The following is a 21,240-nucleotide window of genomic DNA, read 5'->3' on the forward strand; positions in this document are numbered from 1 at the left end:
GATTTTTAGCCACAGCATTAATAAAGTACTTGTACATAGAATAAGGATGGTTTCTGAATTTAAGACATTTTATTAATACATGAAATACTTACTGAAGTATTAAAGTAACTAATCGAATGGCTTCCACAGCAACATCATATTCCTTATCAAGTGTCATTGATACAATGCGATCCTAAGACAAAAAATCAGGAAAAAAATTCATAAAAAACAAGCTTATATATTTGTTACTGGTAAGAACAAAACTCTTCATTTCTGTCAGAAATGACAGGTGCATCTTTATGCTGATAGTTTCCAGGTCCAGAAAAGCACAGCATATTGGATGAGAAGAAAGCTATTTAGTTAAAAACTTGATAGTGCAAGAGTATGAACACATAATTTAAATCAGAAAGCTTTCATATATTCAAGACCTAAATGGAAAAAAAAATTTCTTAACTATATTTTATTTATATTGTGATAGTTTGTTTACTTTAAAAAAATCTTTTAATGCAGTTTGTAACTTAGAAACTTCAAAAGTAATGAAACAAAATCCACTTATCAGGAATTCATAACAACTTAGATTTAAAGTGAGTTTGAATACTTCTACATGTATAGCCCCAACTTTATTTTCCAATTAAATATAAAATCTTCCTCACTGGATCAATGAATGACTTAAGGAGAGTTACTAACTGGAATAGCTTAGGACACAAAATATTTAACCTTTAACAAGTCCTAAAAGTCACCGTCCCACTTCCTCTATTTTTGAACTCATAAAATCTAAAAGATCTCATCTCTATGTCTTGTATCTAACATAATATAATATATATGCTAGCCAGAGAAATTATATATTATAGAACTTTTTACTTTATTACTAAGATTGATATTTTGCATACAAATTCACAAATGATAAGGGCTACTTGTTAATTCTATTCTCTATAAAGTTACTAAAAACTTGGCTACTGAAAATAAATTATAGCCTCTGTTGTTTCACATGTATGAAAGCTCTCATAAATATCTTGGATAATCATTTTACAAATATGATATAAAATCGTAGCCAGGAAAATGTGAAAAATAAGGGAAAGGCTGGTAGAAATCACGTCAGCTCCATGGTTCACTTTTAAGGAAGAAATGATCATTACTTTTTATAGCACTAACAATCCAAATATGTTTCTTTTCCAAATCTAGATTTCAAATAGAACTTAAAACATGAAGTGAGGAATAGCTATATTAAAGAATCATTATTGCAATAATATTCTTCACTCCACATCAGAAATACCAGGAATTAAATGTGATAAGAAGAAACATAAAATCACTAACAACTAGATGATATAAGTTATGTTCTTTTTCCAAATCAGTTTTTCATACATACCTTGAATCTGTTAGTGAATAATTCCAATTTGGGAAACAACTCTCTATTGGTATACAGACTCTGTAGTGCTTTTAAACACTTCAGCCTGACTTCACCTTGCTAAATAAAAACACAATAGGATTAGCCAGTATCACGAGACAGGCTTATATATAATTTTAAAGGAAATCTACACAAAATATTCTAGCTTTGTCACTTAAAGTTACAATGCAATTTATTGTAAGGCATATGGTTAGACTGGAATAAAATGTACAAAATCTGTATTCCATTTACATAGTTAATTCTTCAAATGATTTAAAAGTCATTGAAAAACTTCATTTATTTACAAGATAAATTTTTCTAAAATATAGTTAGTGATAACTGGTATAATCAGTTCTTTTTCATCCATACTACCTTAGAATCTCAGAAAAATTTCTTTATTCCCACAGATATCCATATTTAATCAGACAAAAGGCATATACTCCCATTGCTTAAGATCACTAATAGATAAAACATGACCAAAATGCTCTAGTTAGAAAGCAAAAGATGAAATTCAAACAAAAAAGTTGGGGATTTTAGAGCTAAGTATTTTAAAAGATATGGGGAAAACAATCGGAGTTTCTTGGATAAGATAATAATTTAAGCATTCAAATATGGACTATGAATAACTGAAGGGAATAGGTGGGAGAATTTTTATAAAGTCAAAAAATTCAATTGAATTCAGGTGGTCTGACAATTTAGTGGTCATGGGTATGGTGAATAAAAGATATGAAAATTTTAAATAACGTATTTGAATTATATTACTGATAGAAAAAGAGATTAGAGCGCAAGATATAGAGATCTTAGATTGTCTGGAGTAGTACAAAGCCAGTAGGAAAAGTTATAATTAAAAGCTAAAGAGAAACTTGGGTAAATAAACCCAATAAAATAGTCATGATAAAGTCACATTTTTCTAGCTCTACAAAAGTTTGCAAAATGCTCTCCTTACACTAACCCTGAAACTGTAAATAAAAACATTATTAATCTCATTTTGTATAAAAGAAAATGGGAGGGTCTTGCCTCAGCTTACAAAGGGCAGAAGCACATTGTTAGTGCTGAGATTTAAATTCAGGTTCTCTAGCTTTATATCTAATTCTCTTTTGTCAAAAAGAAAATATTTAGTGACAAGACTGTTAAGCACATATTCATAGCTGAATTAACCACCACATCAAGGTAGAAAACTTGAGAAAATGATCATAGTTCATTTCTAATAGATTGATATGCAAAAGCTAAATAAAGCTGAAACAATTATTTTAGGCTGTAGGTTCTCGACAATCAAAAATTTTCTTGCCCACTTGTCTGTGAGAGCATTTCTGAATCAGACAGGAGGTCCTCTCAGGTCTTTCTATCTCTAAGATATTGTGATTTCTAAGACAAGATATCTCATGAGCTACGCTGGTCAGGGAGACAAGTTTCAAGATGAACATTCTGACCAGAAACACCAACAACAAAAAAGATGAGCTTACAGTCTTCACAGTCTTATGAGGAAAACATACTGCTTCTGAAAGCAAAACAGGTTTGATAACTATAATCTAGATTGGAAATGAAGGAGGAATAGTTCTGAGGAATAACACCTAGAGGATATTACTACTAGAACAGGAGTGTCAGAAAAAGCCTGTGTGAAAGTTGATAACTAGTAATGTAAGAATATGAATGAATATAATTCACCTGTACAATACATAAATTTTTACATATGAATAAAATGTCTATTCTGTGAAAGAAAATATTTTCATATGTTCTTGTAGGCAAAGAAACTAATAATGGATGTCAAGACCCACCTTCTTACTCTTTCCTACCATTCCAATCCAAGGTCATCTTCTTTCAGTGTGTGTGTGTGTGTGTGTGTGTGTGTGTGTGTGTGTACATATATACATATATATATGTATATATAGTTAAATGTTCATTATGTTTTTATGTTTTTAAAAGAGAATCAGTATTTTGTACCTGAATTCAGGTTCTTCTCTTGACAAATACTGGCCATGTGACTTTGGGAAAGACCCTCAGCAAATCTGCACTTGTAACAAGTGCAGACAATATTGCTAAAGGGGATCTCCTTCAGGCACAGTTACCTATACTGATGAATCACAGGTTCTACTATAACCTTTAATTTAATATGACAATGAAATAAAAAGATAAGAAAGTTCATTTATCTTCTGATATGCCATTCTTGATAAAAGAAGTTATAATTTGTCATTTTTTCAAACCTAGTAAAGGAACAGATTATTCAATTTCTAACACAGATATTCACAGTCCTTCTTGAAATGTGGTACTTTATTTCAACTTTTGAACAGGAATCTAATGGGTTTCCCTCATTGGATTAATTACTTTTTGTTTACTTATATATGTAAAGGTTTATTTTTCCTACAAATACAATATAAAACATCCCTTGAGACAAGGAGATAATCTTGACCATCCCATAGAGAACCATCTCCAGTCATCCTCTTATATCTGGCCAGTGGATCCAGATGGCTCAGGAACTGAAAGTGACAGCTGATGACCTTGCACAGCTCTCCCTCACTTAAATTCTATTCACTTGCAAGTCCTGGTATCACTTCCCTGAAGACATAGTCCTCCTCTTCAAGAATTAAGGACAAACAACAACAAGAACTAGTGAGATTCAATTTATATCCATGTGTCTCAGTACCACCAAGCCCAACATGTGAACAATTCCTTTTAAAATGTTCACAATTCCAAATAGAAAATTTCAAATGCAAATAACTCAATTCCTAGAAATATAATAACGAAATTAAAGCAAGGCATCTAACAAATAAGAAAAATCATATATCTTCCATATGGATATGTGGCACAGTTACTTACCCTATCGTGAAGAGTCCAACCAACATATTTTAAATAACTGTCGTTTAGGAAAGCATCACTATACATTTTCATCCATACTCCAATTTCTTCAATACAAATGGCTCTAATCTCTGCAATTGCATCACTAGAGGGAGAAGAGACCACGTCTTTGAAAAACATTACAATATGCTATAATTTCACCACTATCACTTCCAATAGGAAGTATTTGGTGAAATTTTGTATATCCAGTTAACAGCTGCCAAGACCCAATCTAAGGAATTTATATTTTTCCATTTACAATTCACTTACATTTTCCAATTTGAACTTAAATTGTGCATCTTTTAAAGCAATTACAAATATCTCAATGAATGAATAAATGCAACAGATGAATGAAATTTAATTTGAGCAAGGAACTTTATTTTTCTGATCCTATGATTTTATCAGGGCCTCCTGAGGAACTTCCTCTATCAAGGGCAAATCAATTCTTTCTCTGCAATTTAGTCTTAAAACAGTCACCTAGGCCAGTGAGAGGTTAAATGACCTCTCCAGGGTAGAACTTGAATTTAAATCTTCCTAACATTGATGCACTAGTTTTATGTTATATCTTTCATTGCTTAGAAAGGAATAAGCTTTATAATATCAATTATATTTCTTTGCAGGTAGGAAAATGCATGGTAGATAACAATGTAGGATAATCAATTACTAATATAAACACTACAGATTTTTGAAAATTTGACAAATTATCCTAAAAAGCAGAAACAGAAACCATAAACCTTATATTTCATTATATTGACATTTTAAAAATTTTCTACTTTTACTTTTCTTAAGGCAGAAAATGAGAGGCAAAATGGCAATAAACTGAACTCAAAAACCTTTTTCTCTTCTCATTTCTTCCTACTTGGGTGATGGTTGTTTTAAGATGAAACAAATCAAATTCTTCAGCATTCTGGTTTCATTTTAAGCAAATTATGTTTTGGCTTTTTTCCCCCCTCGCCTAAATGTTCTATAATACGTTTGCTCCCACTATTCACATACAGGAACTCTCTTGCTTTAAGCAACTTCTAAGTTTTCTTACTAAGGTATTGATATTTTGCTCTTCAAACTAGAATGCCTGTAATATTCCTTTCTTTTCCTTCACAGATAACACTAATTCAAGTAGTACACTATCAAGAAACCTTCCCTGGCAACTCTACACTACATCAATCTCTTCTTTTTTATGAAATCTTAGATAAGTTATTATCTTAGATAATATTGCATATTACTTTGTTTTCTCTCACATTACTTAATAGTCTTTTGAGTATAGGGGCCATGTCATACCTTTTCGCATCCTTAAGATCTAGCATACAGTAGATACCTGGCAAATATTTGTTGATGGTAATGATGGTTAAAAATGAAGTAATGTTGTTATCATTTTGCTCTGAAAGTTACATTCACTGCTCTGACATTTTCTAATCACTTCATAATACATCTTTCTCTGCATATGCACTGTAGTAACTCTTAACGTAACTAACTTATTTTGTTCTTTGGTTCATCAGTCTATACTAACTGTGTAAATTGTTCTAACTCACACATTATAATTCTACATTTATATAAATTCCTTGCTGGACCATAGCATTTTAATTTTGAAAATGTTGCATACAAGCTTTAATTGCAGATTTAAATGCTAAAGCCTATAGCTATGTAGAATTATTTCAGAAAGTCTAGAAACTTAACTTATACCGAGTAAAGTAGAACCGTTTTTGTGATACTATGGAGACTAAATGGAGATCAAAATGTAGTATTTTCACCTTTTTATTGGTCTGATTTTTCTTGCACAAGATAAATATGGAAATATGATTAAAAGGATTGTACATATTTAAACTGTATCAGATTGCATCCTGCCTTACGGAAGGGGGGAAGAGTGTAAGGAGAAAAATTTAGAATACCAAGTCTTAGAAAAATCAATATAGAAAACTATCTTTACATGTATTTGAAAAAATTAAATACTAATGAGAAAAAAAAAAAACTATACCTAAAGTCAAACTAAGGTAAATTTTAAACCCCCTTTCTAGTGTATTCACTTACATGAATGGAGTTTGAAATGCTTCTTTATACCCTGAAATACCTTTTATACTTCCAGACCTCATCTTCTATAATAAAACCATCTTCTCACCTTTCTATTTTTATTATACTCTTCATATAGTAAGACTGTCTCTATGAAATGGTTGCCAGGGTTCTAAGAGGCTCCCTAATTAGAAATGAGGTAGGTGGTAAAAGAGTAAATGGATAGCAAAGAAATGGTAACAAAGGACCTGTTATCATCTATTTTCATATTGTATAAACTGCTAAGATATATGACTCATACGATACCGTTCTTGTTATGTTTTTTCTTTTATTTTTAAAATAAAATTGGGACACTTTGTTGAAATAAAGTTCACTTCAACAATAATGTTTTTATTCCCACAAATAACATTGTGTTTTCATTTTTGCATTACAGAGAACTAAAAGTATTTTCTTTTGCTGGTATTTTTCCCAATCTCTGAATTTTAGTTTTTTGGTGCAAAATTTTTTTCTAGTAGATTATTTGTTTTATTATATTTATAAAATACTCAAGTTATCAGCTATAAGGTTAATTTAATATTGCTTATAATTACTCTTCTTCCTCCAGCCTTTAATTATATTAAAACCACACTTGTTTTTCTATAACCTCTCCCACAACTTATCTTTTTTTATGGGGATATAAAGAAAAAAACTCAGTTGTTTTGATATGTATTTATCTTTTAATTAGTCATGTGGGAACAACATTTAGTATTATGATAAGTAGTTTGTAATTTTTTTGGAAAACTTTTATTTTATCCACTTATGTAAGAATGATTGTTGACTTTCTTTTCTTATCTAAGTTCGGTATATTTTGCTCATGCAAAAAGCTTTTCTAATTCAGGTGATTGACTTGTTATATTTTGATTTTTTTGGATCACTTCAATCACTTGGATGGTTGAGAATTCAACTGCTAGCAACTGTGAAAGATATCTGATCTAATTCTTCTACAAATGCCAAAAAATGAGATGACAGATTTTACTCTTCCTATGATTTTTATAAAGCAATTAGAATGTAACTTAGTAAGGCTTTTGGTAGCTATTGTTCACCAGTGAATAAATGAAAGAACATAAAGAAAGCATTTTGCAAAGTTGGAAATGCTATGTAAAAGCTCTTACTACCATTTGGCAAATTATGCTGTGCATGTTTTCTGGACTCTTTTAGTTTCCTAATTGTGGCAAATGACTTACACTGGTTTATTCCTACATGGAATTATAGTCAATAGTTGCTTCTTTAAATAATTCACGCTTTAAATAATTTAATTTCAGATTTATAAGATTTTCCTTTATTAACCTTTCCTCTTATTTTAAATTCTAATAAATGGATAGTGATCATACTGACAAGTGATTCAGGGATTAGCTCTAATAATATTAACAAGCTTTTTCTTGTTTGTTACAATATATTTTGTTCTTTATAATATTAAGTGATGCTGATCTTATCCAAAGACTAACAGTTTATTTGTTTTTTTAAAGAATATTGATGATACAGCAACAAGAGTATACAATGATCAATTCTGATGAACGTGACTCTTTTCAACAGCCACATGATTCAGGCCTGTTGCACCTGTCTTTTGATGGTGAGAGACACCTGCACTCAGAGACAGTACTGTGGGGACTGTGTGTGAATCTCAACATAATATTTTCACTTTTTTATTGTTTTTTTTTTTGCATTTTGTTTTATCATTTTTCATTTCCCCCCTTTTGATCTGATTTATCTTGTGCAGCCTGATAATTGTGGAAATAAAAGTAGAAGAATTGCACATTTAATAGATTACAAAAAAAAAAAAAAAAAATTTGGAACACCAGATTTTGCAAGGGTGAATGTTGAAAATTATGCATGGATCTTTATTTAAGTCAAAGCACATCCTTTTTGAGTTAATTGTAGTATATGGTGTAAAATACTAGTCTAAGCCTTTCCTTAATAGAAGTCAAGTTGCTTTTCAGTTTCCCAGAAATTTTAGTCAAATATAGTTTTTTCACTAAATAATTTGTGTTTGGGGATTATCAAACTATATGTTATTGAATTCAATTGTTTTTGATTCTTTACCATCTAGACTGTTTCATGTTTTATTGGTTTAGTGACTACTAATTTATAGTGTAAAGTGAGATCAATTAAGGGTAATTCACCTTTTCCTTTAATTTTAAATAATTTTGTTATGTTTATTTCTGTTAGTGAAATAGGGCTATAATTTAATACTCTTAATGTTTTCATGGTATCACTGTGGGTATTCCCAGATTTCAAACAAACCATGCCATCCTTTATGACTCTAATATATGCAACACAACACACCTATCTTTTAGAAATTTAACCAATGTGTTGGAAAATATTCTCATCACATTTTGTGGATACCAAGCAAATAAGCCTTTTTATAAGTTATTCCACTTTTTTTGTTTTGTGACTAGACTACTGGATTTTTTTTTTGATTTTACATTTCTTTCATGGATTTCTTTATACCACTTAAATTGAAATTGAAATTTCTTGTACGTAAAATGATATATACTTTGTGCCTGCTATTTGTGTTTTCTTTGACTTTTGGGTGATACTTCCAGTTCTTCTAAGACTATAGTATGACTTAGAACTGTAGAACATCACCAAAAGTACAGTGATGTTAAAAAAAATATATGTTTTATTAGTTAAGGAGAAGCTTAATTTTGGAAAAATAAATACAGTCTATGCATATTCTCTTCTTCAATTCTAGGATATTATCTATAGGCTCTGTCTTTGCAATGATAACAGGCTTTGTTCATTGATTCCCACTCTTCACAAGCTACATACTCAATGACTTATGAGCAAAAATCCATTTCTCTATTATATTCATAGGAGTTAACATAACTTTTTCCCCTCAACACTTCCTAGGCCTTTCAGGAATATCTTGATGATACTCAGCCTGAGTATCTCATTATTTACTATCATTATTTATTTGTAGTGTCTTCTCTACATTGATTAATAAACACTATGAAGTGTATAAAAAGACCTTGTATATAATAGACTAGATAATATTATTTGTTTTTATTTTTTCAATTGGCTGTTAATGTCAAATCTCAGCATATCTGTGATGTGAGAGTGCGTATATTTGGAAAGAACTGGTTTTCTGACTTGAAAGTCTATTATATTTCCTTCATGATAGTATCTCAGGAAGAATTAATTCTTCCCCATTCTCAAACCAGTTCTTTCCACATGCTTGACACCTGCTGGCAAAACCATAGCATTTTGATATGAAAGGTTAAAAAACTTAACTCATATCATCCTTTTGTCTCCCCTTTCAGCTTTCTCCTCTATTCCCTCTGTTCTATCAACATAAGAAAGGATTTAAAGTGAATTAAGTTTGATTTCTGATATCAGTACAAATAAATCCAATTAAATTAAGCACCTACTCTGTTCAAGATGTTAGGGGTTAGAGATGCAAGAATGAAAAATGCTCCCAAAATATCTTTTCATCATAATGGAGGGGAGATATAACCTGTGCATAGTTAGTGATAATAAAAAGAAGGAAGTGGGCTGAAAAGAATAAGTATTTTATTTAAAATTTATTTTAATTAATTACTTTATTTATTTATTTATTATTAATTTATTGTTTAAATTTATTTTAATTAAAATTTATTTAAATTAATTAAATTTATTTTAAAAAAACTTCAGTAAGGAAGATGTTACTTGAACCAGGATTAATATGTTAAGATTTCTATTTCCAAATGTGGCTGATTGAAATTGTTCTCTGTTGGAGGAAATGTAAATGGGATGACTTTTTTATGTAAGCGTGTGTTTGAAATTATACAGGTATGGTCTCTCTCCTAAGATGACTATATATTTCCATGGAGAGAACAGGTTTTGCTTTAAGAACACTGCATGAGGTGATAGGGCAGTTTACATATTTGTGAATGGGGTGCCAAGAATCTTGACTTCCCTGCTCCAGAAAAGGTGCAACAATGGAATCCTTCTTTCTTGAAATACTCTTTAGAAAATCTGAAGAACCCTTTCTAATTATTGTAACAAAGAACATTCCTCTCCTTTAATCCTACATTGGTTCTTAAATTCATATATTTGTTTTATATTTTTGTGATATTTCATATTATTTTGATTAATATTTAAAGGCAGTTGCATTCAAACTGCTCTCATATGTCTGGTAAGACACACATATATCCATTACATATTTTCTTCCTGCAATAAAGTTTTGATAAAAAAATATATCACTATAGAATACATCCATTCCATAGGACACATTACTCTCTCATTACTGTAGGTGGATAGAATCCAGGATATAAGGCCGAACATCAATTCTTAATTTTTTTGTGTGTCATGGAACCTTTGACAGTATGAAGATGTCTAATGGTCCTTTTTTTCTGAACAATATGTACAATAAAAAACGTGGGATTATATGGAAACCAATTATGCTGAAACAGATTACACTAAATATCAAATTAATGGCACTATGTTAAGAACTTATAGAACAGAGTAAACTTGACTTCTCTTTAAAGTGGTAATTAATATATGTATGATGCAAAGGGAAGCTTGAGGAACCAAGTGAAGGAAAAAAAACTATCAATAATTCAGTGTCCTTTACTATACTATTTCAATAATTTAAGGAACATGTGACTTCCTTGTTCCATTGATTAGATGTAATTTAGTAAACAGTGCTTAAGAGTTGTTGTAGCCCAATATAGTATTTTCACAGTTGTTGTTTGCTTGCATTTTATGTTTTCTCATTTTTTTTCTGGTTTGATTTGATTTTTCTTGTGCAAGATAATTGTACAAATATGTATGCATATATTGGATTTAATATTATTTCTACCATGTTTAACATATATTGGACTACTTGCTATCTAGGGGAGGATGTAGGGGATTGAAACATAAGGTTTTACGAGGGTTAATGTTGAAGAAGAATTATCCATGCATATGTTTTGAAAAGTAAAAAGGTAAAAAAAAAAAAAAGAGTTGCTATGGCTGATAAAGTTATATTCTGCATTTGTACCCAGCTTTGTAATAATAAGCCTTTCTTAACTTTCCTAGACTGTTCATTGGACACCAAGTAGGCACACCATTTTTACCCAAAGCCCTCTTCATATACTCTGAAATTTAAATAATTCAATAGCTTATAATATAACCCTAGAAAACAGCCTCAATTACAAAAATTTAAGATTCATAATTTCAGAGAAAATAAAAACAAGTGGGATATATATTAAGAAAATATCAGTTGTTTTCATTACAATTTCATCTCTTACCGATATCTATGAACAAAAATACCCTTAAAAATAGAGTTCATCATGTTTTCAATTTCATCTTGGTTTTCTTGTAGCTGAAATAAAAACACCAAGTAATATTATTACCTCTTAGTATGTTGAAAGAGTGATCACTTCTTTAAGGATCAAAATGTATATCTATTTAATTAAAAACTAAAAAGCCATTTGGGTATAGTGCTCAGTTTAAAAAACTGCATACTTTCTAGCTTCTCTTATAATTTGAAATACTTTTACGTACAGAAATAGTAACACGTTACAAATATATCTGTACTTTAAATAATATAAAACAGAAAATATGATTTAAAATTTTTTAACATTTATCTTTATTTTTGATGTTAGAGATAAAAGGGACTGAAGACACCTTGTGGTCCAAATCCCTCATTAAGTAACAAAGAACTGGAGATCAGAAGTATAAAGCAATTTCCCACATGTGGGAAATAAGATTCTGAGTCAAGATCTGAACTCAAGAACCTTTGACTTCAAAAATAGCTATATTATACTACACTGCCTTTAGTTTTAATTTTTAAAATTTAAAAACAGAAAAAATATTTGTATAAATTAATTATATACCAAACTGGTTTTCAGGGGAGGAAAAATCAGTATTGTATAAAAATGGATTTATATCTTAGATAAATAACAGATTTCTCAACACACACATAAACACATACAGACATATGTGTGGGCATATTCTTTATAACATATATGTGTATATTTGTGCATGTATATCAAGGACACAAATTCTTTCATTCACATCATAGTCTTGCTTACCTCTTTCCGTTTCTGAAGTAGTAACTCCAACCTTTCATTTGCTCTCTTACCAATCATTTTGTTTCTTTCTGCTTCATATTGTCTTTGTGTATTATCCTGATGAATACTTAGATTTAAGGCAACATTCACCAGAGCAGTCATAAGCTTCATGGCTATGAAAAATAAATATTTTATCATCAATTATTCTAACTTGTAATCACAAAATTATAAAATCACTTAAGTCACAGATCAATTTAAATCCCACGAGTCATGTCATCTACATTAAAATTCTATAATAAAAGCAACACACAAACTTCATCTTTCACAATATACACATATATTGTTCAAGACTTACCTATTCTTTGACTAACTTCACTGGGATTCAGCTACTGCATTCATTTAAGCATCTTTTTAAAAATTTAATTATACAATGTGGCTGATTATGAGATAGAAACTCATTTGGGAAACAAATGCATTATAAATTTAGGAAAAAATCTCCATGAATTTCCCTAAGTAAAACTACCTATTTTTATATGGCTATCTGCAGATGAGAAGATGAGTTAACATGAGAAGCAAATCTAAAAGTGTTACGATAATGCTAGTTGTTATTAGCTGTCTACATGTAATATAGTTTGTACAATAGTTTTAAAATGTCAGATTATTGGAATTTCTTCAGAAAAAAATAGAATCTAATTGTTTTGATAATTTTTGAAATACTTTCAGAATCAACAACAACAAAAAAGAATGTGTGTGTGTGTGTATATATATATATATGTGTATATATATATATATATATATATATATAATGTATATCTGAGCTTCAAGATGTCTAGATTTTTTTTTTAAATTTATTGGGAAGTTGATAATAGATATATGACAGAGGAATAACATGCTGACTAAACACTTAGGGCTTTTTCTCTTCCTTAAGGCATTTCTGGAAACACTGGAATGGAGGGTATAGAGAGGACTGCAAAGAAATAATAATTTTTTTATTGGAGGAGGGGTGCAGTTACCTACAGTAAACTGGATGTACCCTATTAAAATATAAAGCTACCAAATAAGGTCTGTGAAGTTATGATTATTTTGTTTCCTTCAGAAAAATCTAGTAAAATTATGGTACAAAGTAAACTGCAAAATTGTTAGGTTCAGTGCTTAAGAAGTAAAAGCAGTTCCTTGAACTTTTTACTTGAAGGAAATTTTAAACAGCTCTCATAATTGTACCACACTCATCTATGTTACTCTTCTGTCTATCAAGATACTCAATGTTACATCAATTTCTGTCCCAAATAAACTCTTTTAAATCTATTCCATTCTAATTACGAAAGCTTATATTTTCCTAATAAGGCATGTCTTACCTCTCTCATAAGGATCTTATAACAATAAAATAAAATAATCAATATGAAAGTACCAAGTATGTGTGAATTTTTGTCATACTTAGCTATTTCATCATGAAATGCAGATGAATTGGGATTCTTCAAGACAACCAGTGATAAGATGCTACAAAGCTACAAAGGCTTTAAGGACCTGGTGATAGATTAGGTTTACTCTCTAAGGACCAGCCTCATTAAGTGTGAAAATCTTATAATTCAATAGTTATTAAAAGACATAAACTCTATTTTTCATAGGATATCTTATCTCCAGAAGATCAACCAACAGAAAATTTTTGGGTGGAGAGTGGGAAATGAGTCTTGGGGCAACAAAGAGAAAGACAGTGAATTGACAGACAAAAGTACAAAATGCTGTTAGTTCTGCTTACAGTATCAGAATTGGAAGCTGGGACTGTGGGTGTAAAAATTATGTAATTCATGTTATTCTCAATATGTGATAACAAGTTGAGGCACAATTAAAGAAAAGTGAATTATATCCATATTGTTATTCTTGCTATAAAAGAAAATGTGTGATCAGAAAAGGCAGTAGGGCTGATCATGTAGCAAGAATGAAATAATAGAGATATTAGTATCTCAAGAAGTAAATAGTACCTCTGAGATGCATTCCAATGAGTTGAATAGAATCTCCATGGCAGATATAAGAAAGGACATGGATGAGAATTAAAATAACATAGGAAGAGAAGGCACTGTGAAGTGTTTTAATAAAGAACACAGAACCACCCAAATATTAAAGTGAAATAAATGTTTCCCTAACTTATCTCATAATTTCTTCCTCGCAAACATACCTCCAGGAACTTCTAATTAAAAAATAATTTAACATCACTTACCAAAGTATTATGAAACCTACATTTTACTTTCCTACCTTTAGGAAAAAAGATAAAAGCCTTAATAAATATAAATATTTTTTAAACCAAGCATTCTTACTAAAGCATTTTTTCTCCAATAATCCCAACACAGTGGTATTTTATATTTGGGCAGAAATTTATATTTTTTCTGCCCATAAGAATGAGAAGCCCTAATTTTTGTGGCAAAGATTTTTTAGCACTTTGGAAAAAGATACTTTTCCACAAATAAGCCATCAAATAGAATTCTATTTTAATAAATATCATAATATCTAATTTAATAAGGGATACCTGTAGTCTAATCAATTCCCCATTAAAGCACTGCTTTGATGACATTCAAAAATCAAACTGTTTAATGGAAACAGTAATTTTGCTGTGACAATACTTTTAAATATTTTAGTAGATTTTATGCTATGTCAATAATTTGGGTGAGTGAGTGTGAATGAATGTGTGTGTGTGTATGTAAATACATTCATTATTTCTTAATTTTAATATGTAGTGCTGTGAAAGCATGATAAAATACCCTGTACAGGAGAGATGGGATCTGAGGCATTTGACTTTGGTTGGAATATTTTTAATTTTAAACATATACTATTTACTAGACAGGTACCAAATGAATCTCCTTGATTTTAAATATTCCTGAGTATAATTAAGTCATAGAGTCAAAAGGTCTAAGAAGCTGCACTTTCGACAGCCACATTAATACTTTAGGATTACTTGATATACTATGAATTAATTTTTGAACTTTCATTACATCACTATGTGTGTGGTAATTCACATCATAACATAATAATCGATAATTTGGTCATGTCTACACGTAAGCCACTTGAACTCCAAGCACCAACAATCAAAACTTTTTTTTTCTTCAATTTTTCTCCAAGCCCCCAAAGTATAGTTTCAAAAATACATTATATTTAACTAGTATCTTGGATAGTGAAAGTTATAGAAAAGTTAATAAACACTGGCAATATTTTACTTGTTTATCTATAATTGTTTTAGAATCATTTTCATTTACAGAATATTCCCACATTACTCTTCTTTTGTCTTTCTCAAACTGAGAAGATAATTTTTCTAAGCATAGTGTTTAAAAAAAGTTATTTGGACATTTCCTTTATGTGAGCAAACACAACGATACCTTTCTGTATGTAATCTAGAGAATTCTGAGGAAGAAGGAAAGAGGGAGTGGGAAAATAAAGAACTGTTCTCAAACTCTCAGAGGATCTACAAATTCAAATTAGTTTTTAACTCCAAAATAGTAAATATTTACAAACCTCTTTGGACAGACACTCAATAATTTTTAATAGCATAAAGACATATTGAAAACAAAAATTTGAGAACCATTATAGTACAGTAAAAAATTTTCATTTAAAAAATATACATATAACACAAAAATCTTAATCTCTAAATTTTTCTGCACATAGATATTAATTAGTCAGTACATATTTGTGACCAATGATACTACAGTATGCAAAAAATTCACATTCTTTTAATAAGACAGACATAGTGCTAGGTAAATAGTATCCTGGCAACATCTTGTGGAACCTGCACATATCAAAAATTGCTCTGACTTAAGATTTTTGCAAAGCACCATTCTAGTTCAACCCGCTCTTCTACAATAAGCAATTTCACTTATGTGTTGCTGAACTCTAAAATTCATCATTCCGTGGCTATTTCTACTTTATATATACGAGTTTCATTTAAAGCTGGAAAAGACTACAGAGGCCATTCAGTCTTTCTTTTGCATTTATTAAGTGTCAAATATGTGTCAAGTGAGTGTCATTACGTATGTATGTGTATGGAGAAATGATTAGTACTACATTCTCAATCCTACTTAAATTACAGAAGGATTAAAATCAATTGTACAATGATATATTATTGTTAAAGTGTGATGAATTTTTCTCCCCTATTTTTGCATTCAACTTAAGGTCTGTTATTTATTCTTCAACTAAAGGGGGAAATTCTGAAAAGAAATAAATGTCCTCTAATATTCCAAAGATGAGTTATACCTATTATCAAAATCAACAGTTAAATAAGTGGTCATGAAGCTACCTCTCATTTTCAATGATTTATAGCTAAAGAATTCTATTGACAATAATTTATAGTTAGAGGGTAGGAATCATTGTCAGAGATGGTAACTGAAATAAAATTCATGAGGTGACGGCAGACAAGAGTTAGGAGGAAAAAAGAAGCCTACAAAAGTTCCAGGATTTGTCTAAGATCACAGCACTAATCAGGATGAACTCTAGGAGATGCAATGGAGCTTCTTACCTCTAAATAGTACTATTTTTAGTTCTTAATACTGCAAAGATTATTATAAAGATCTTGGCATAAAGGTAGAAGGGTAAGAACCTGAGTGAGAGGACTCAAAGAATAGGCAGAGAAGTAGTTAACAAAACAAACACAAAAAGAAGGAACTGGGGAATCACAGAGCTCACTAAGTCAAAACCCTCAGTATAGTGTAACTAGTCTGCTAGAATTCAACATATAAGGATTTTATTCATGTAAACTTTTTTCCATTAGAAACTAGAGAATTTGAGGAAAGTTAGGATACAGGGTAGCTAATATTACCCTTGAAGTATATAGATGTGAGCTGGTAATCTGAAATGTCCACTTATATGGTCAAGAGCTCATCCTTTTTATGACCAAAAGGCAGCAGAAATACAGACAGGATGTTCTGCATAGGAATACAATATGGTCATTGCTATAAAAATCAAAGGCCCTCACAATAGAGACTCTGAGGTCAAGGTACTTCAACATTTCCCCCCAAAAAAACAATCTTTTCAATTCAATGAAATACATTTAATTAGTTTGCTGTATCTTCATGGGAACTGTGCTAGGTACTTGGGATATAAAGATGAAGTAAGACAACTTATTCCTACAATAGCAAGACATTGCTCCAATAAGGCACTCTAATCTACTGTTGTAGACTGAATGAAGCATGTCCTCACTTTAGTCTTTTCCTATCTAAATATCATAAACTTCTTTAATTATTTTTATATGATCTGATTTTCAGACCTTCATCACAGGGAAATTCCCTAATTTGTCATTGATCTTTTCAAAACAGATACAAAAATAGTAATACACATGGGTCTAACATGCTTTTTATGTGATTACTAACACAATATAATATTGTGTTAGCTTTTTCTTTAAATGGTTCTAATATGTTCTAGGCTTACGCTGGACTTTAGTGGAACACTAAAACAATTAAGATTTTTTTCATATGAGCTGTTATGACAGATCATCCCCATAATGAAAATGTGCAATTAAGTTTTTGAACATAAATATAAGACTTCAAATTTATGTCTATTAAATTTTTACTTTTAAATTTATCAGTTTTGATTATCTAGATAATTGTGAATCTTTATTCTACTGATTATTAGCTACCTCTATGAGATTTCTACAATTTAAGATTTTATAATGTAAGAGTTGTACAATAGGCAAATTTGATAAAGCACAATTCCACATTTTACTTAGGTCCCCAAAACAAATCTTTATGATGTGACATTAATTTCTTCCTTTTAGGACAATGTCAGCTTATTTATTAACATGTTCTTTAAATAGGATAATTAATCAGTAATTTAAAAAAATAACATATCTTAAGACATTTTTACCAAATGCATGGAATATTTAAAACATACAATTGCAGAATGAGTTATTTCAAATACCAGAAAGCTCAGAATTCCACATGATTTACCTAGACAAAAGGACATATCAGAAATAATCAGTGAAAACCTAAGCCATTAAGGCTAGTTTAAAACACAATATTTAAATAATGCTTAGATATATAGAGTCAATTTTGTGTATAGGTGAGTATGTTTGAGTGTGTGTGAGTATACATGTGTATGCCTGGGAGTGTGTGTGTGTATACACCTTCACCCAGGTATCTATACACACTCACATGCTGAGGAAGAGAAAATTCCTAAGATTTAGACATTTGGAATATGATGTCATGTGTCTCAAGATCTATATAATAACAAGACCATTAATTAACTTGAAGAAATGTATAATTTTCCTTTGATTATCACTTAACTCTATCATTAAGAAGTATCTTGTCCTACTCATTAAAAATAGTTTAGAGAGGTCAAAAAGAAGGAAAAGGACATAAAACACAGGAAAGAGGGCTAAGAGTAATCAAGTCAACATTTAATCTAGTGAATTAAGTCAAATGAGTGAAAAGATCACATTTTTTACAGCTTAGATACTTAGGAAGGATAAGATCAATCTTCTTCATTAAATCTATTCCCATATTCTACTACATAACTATCAACAAGTGCATGAATGAACTCAGTGAGCAGCATGTATTAATCATATGTTTAACAGTGGTATTTAAGTGGGGTTAAGTTATAAATATTACAATGAAGCTCTAATGACTACATATGAAGGGCAAAAAATAAAGTGGATAGCAGGTGAAAGTATGTTTAAAATCTTTTATAGTTAGTATGCTTAAAAGAAGAAAGGTAATTATATAGTTCTCTATTGAAAGTCTTAACTTGAGGATATTGCTATGGTCTTTAAGATGCAGCTAAAGAGCTGTCTATATCTGATGATACAACATCATTTTTCATCCTAGAGAAGCATAATTCTTTTAAAAATTTTCATGAGGAAGACTGACTTTTAGGTTGATCCAATATTCAACATTCTCATTCACATTTTTAAGCTCTCCCCTTACAAAAACTCAGGTCCTGGGACCCCTCCCCCCTTCAGGTTTTTAAAGGAAGTTCAAGATGGTTTGAAGTACATAGAATACATTCCCAAAGAAAATAATATTCACCCTAAGTAAAATTAAATCTGAAGATCAATAGCAATCTAATTAAATATCTGCCTAGACATATAAAGGAAGATGTACATAAATCTATAAAAATTCTGATTTACATTTTTAGTGTTTATCAAAAGATTTGCATGTAACTGTTTTTTTGCTGAGGCAACTGGGGTTATGTGACTTGCCCAGGGTCACATAGCTAGCATATAACTGATTTTTGACAATGTAGAGACTTGGTAGGATAGGTGAAATTCAGTTTGTGCAAAGTAAGGCTCCTCTAAGAGGGAAGATACTATAAAATTGTTTAAAGATCCATCTATTCTATTCCACTTTCCCCTCAAAAAATGCAAATACTAAACATGATTGTGGGAATTGAGATGAACAATGAAGTCAGCACAAAGATAACAGAAAAGAAGGGGAGAATGTTAAAAGACTATTAAATTTTATATTGGTTATTATTATGTATTGATTCTATTGGTAAGACGAACAAAATAGATTACTGATTTTGTTGATTTGGGCCCCATATACAGATATCAAGGGTAAATTGTTTGGATAAAAGGAATGGAAAATTGCTCAATTAGAGGTTGGTTTCAAAGAGCCAGGATTATCCATTTAAAAAAAAAAAAAGGAAAAAAGAAAAGAAAAGAAAAATGAGATGAAATTTCCTTAGGGAGAAAACAAAGCAATTAGATATAGATATATAGACTAGTGAAATGACATGTAAAGAAAACACAAAAGTTACATCTCTACTCAAAGAAATGAAGCAGCAAGGTGGTTTGATTAAAAAAAAGTAATAACAATGAATACAAGCAAATAATTAAGTATATTTGAAAATGAGCAAAAAATTAGTGTTTCAAGGTCATCTTGGAATCAGAATGTTATTTTCCAAGTTGTTGGTCTCCCAACTTTACATTCTGCTAAATATTTCATTGTTTATATGTGCAAAAGAAAATGTTAAAATAACATTATTCGTTCTAGAATATATGCAATTTTTTTTATGTATCCAGGTTGATAATCATGTATTAATAATTATTGACTTAAGGATGCTTCTTTATCTAAGGAGAGATAAATGTGTTAATAATGCTAAATCACATATTCCTTATTAATTATGTAGTTCAGAAGATTTTTTAAAAAGTTTGTAATACAAAATTTTAAGTCTAATGGAATGGATCTCTTGGCAAATATTCTTGAAGAATAGTGAAGTGATCTTTGATAAATCATAGAAAAGTGGAATAAAAAACAGCAGGTTAATGATCCTGCAAGTTGCCCTCTCCTGATTATCATTTTAGAAAAGAAATACTTTTTTGTAAGACAATATGTGGGAAATAGGTAAAAGATAATAGAATTATGGCAAATGAGAACTATTTTCTTTTAAAAAGAATTTAAGACAAAATTTTGAAAAATTATTAAAATAAAGAACTCTATTTTCTATATATGTTTTGAAAGTACATTATATACATTGTCTTATGAAATAGTTATATGTAAATAGACTAAAATTATAAAGTTAAATAAAATTCTGTCACCATATACATATTTGAAAGCTGACAGGAAGAAATCAAAACGGGAAACAAATGACAAAATATTTTTTCCTTGAACATTTAATTATATAGGAAAACTTCTCTTTGATAATGTATGCATGCAGTGTGTATGCACTATATATTCCAAAAAACTGTAACAAGTCCAAAAGGGATGTGTGTACATGTGTATATAGTGTATATGTATATTACACATATTCCAAAAAATTATAACAAGTTCAATAGAGACAAATGTATATTGGGTGGTGGTAATGATACTGTGTGGTCTTATGTAATAACGATAACAAGTTTAGTTTTAAAAACCCTGTAGATTACATGTTGAGAAATACATTAAAGCCTATAAAAAAAGAAATCAAACTGATCTTCAAATTATATTAAATTGGGCAAAGAACTAATTATAGCAATATTAAGAATCTTACTTGATAAGCTTAATGGACAAAAAATTGCAACGCCAAAAAAAAAAAAAAAAAAAAAAGCGCAACATAATGAATAAGCATTTATGT

At 30.0% G+C, this 21,240-nt stretch overlaps 1 protein-coding gene across 2 annotated transcripts in view; it reads right to left on the minus strand.

Moving 5' to 3' along the window:
- The window catches only part of STAG1 (stromal antigen 1), a 202,059-nt gene that overhangs the window by 105,632 nt on the left and 75,187 nt on the right, over positions 1–21,240 (minus strand). For both annotated transcript variants that reach the window (XM_031959783.1, XM_031959784.1), the window contains 5 exons: positions 12,235–12,386; positions 11,449–11,522; positions 4,178–4,301; positions 1,346–1,444; positions 93–172 (listed from right to left, as the gene is read on the minus strand). In XM_031959783.1, coding sequence (XP_031815643.1) covers positions 93–172; positions 1,346–1,444; positions 4,178–4,301; positions 11,449–11,522; positions 12,235–12,386 — 529 coding nt within the window. The remainder of the gene's footprint in view (positions 1–92; positions 173–1,345; positions 1,445–4,177; positions 4,302–11,448; positions 11,523–12,234; positions 12,387–21,240) is intronic.

The sequence above is a fragment of the Sarcophilus harrisii genome, chromosome 3, assembly GCF_902635505.1.
Source record: "Sarcophilus harrisii chromosome 3, mSarHar1.11, whole genome shotgun sequence".
In the NCBI taxonomy this organism is placed as follows: Eukaryota; Metazoa; Chordata; class Mammalia; order Dasyuromorphia; family Dasyuridae; genus Sarcophilus; species Sarcophilus harrisii.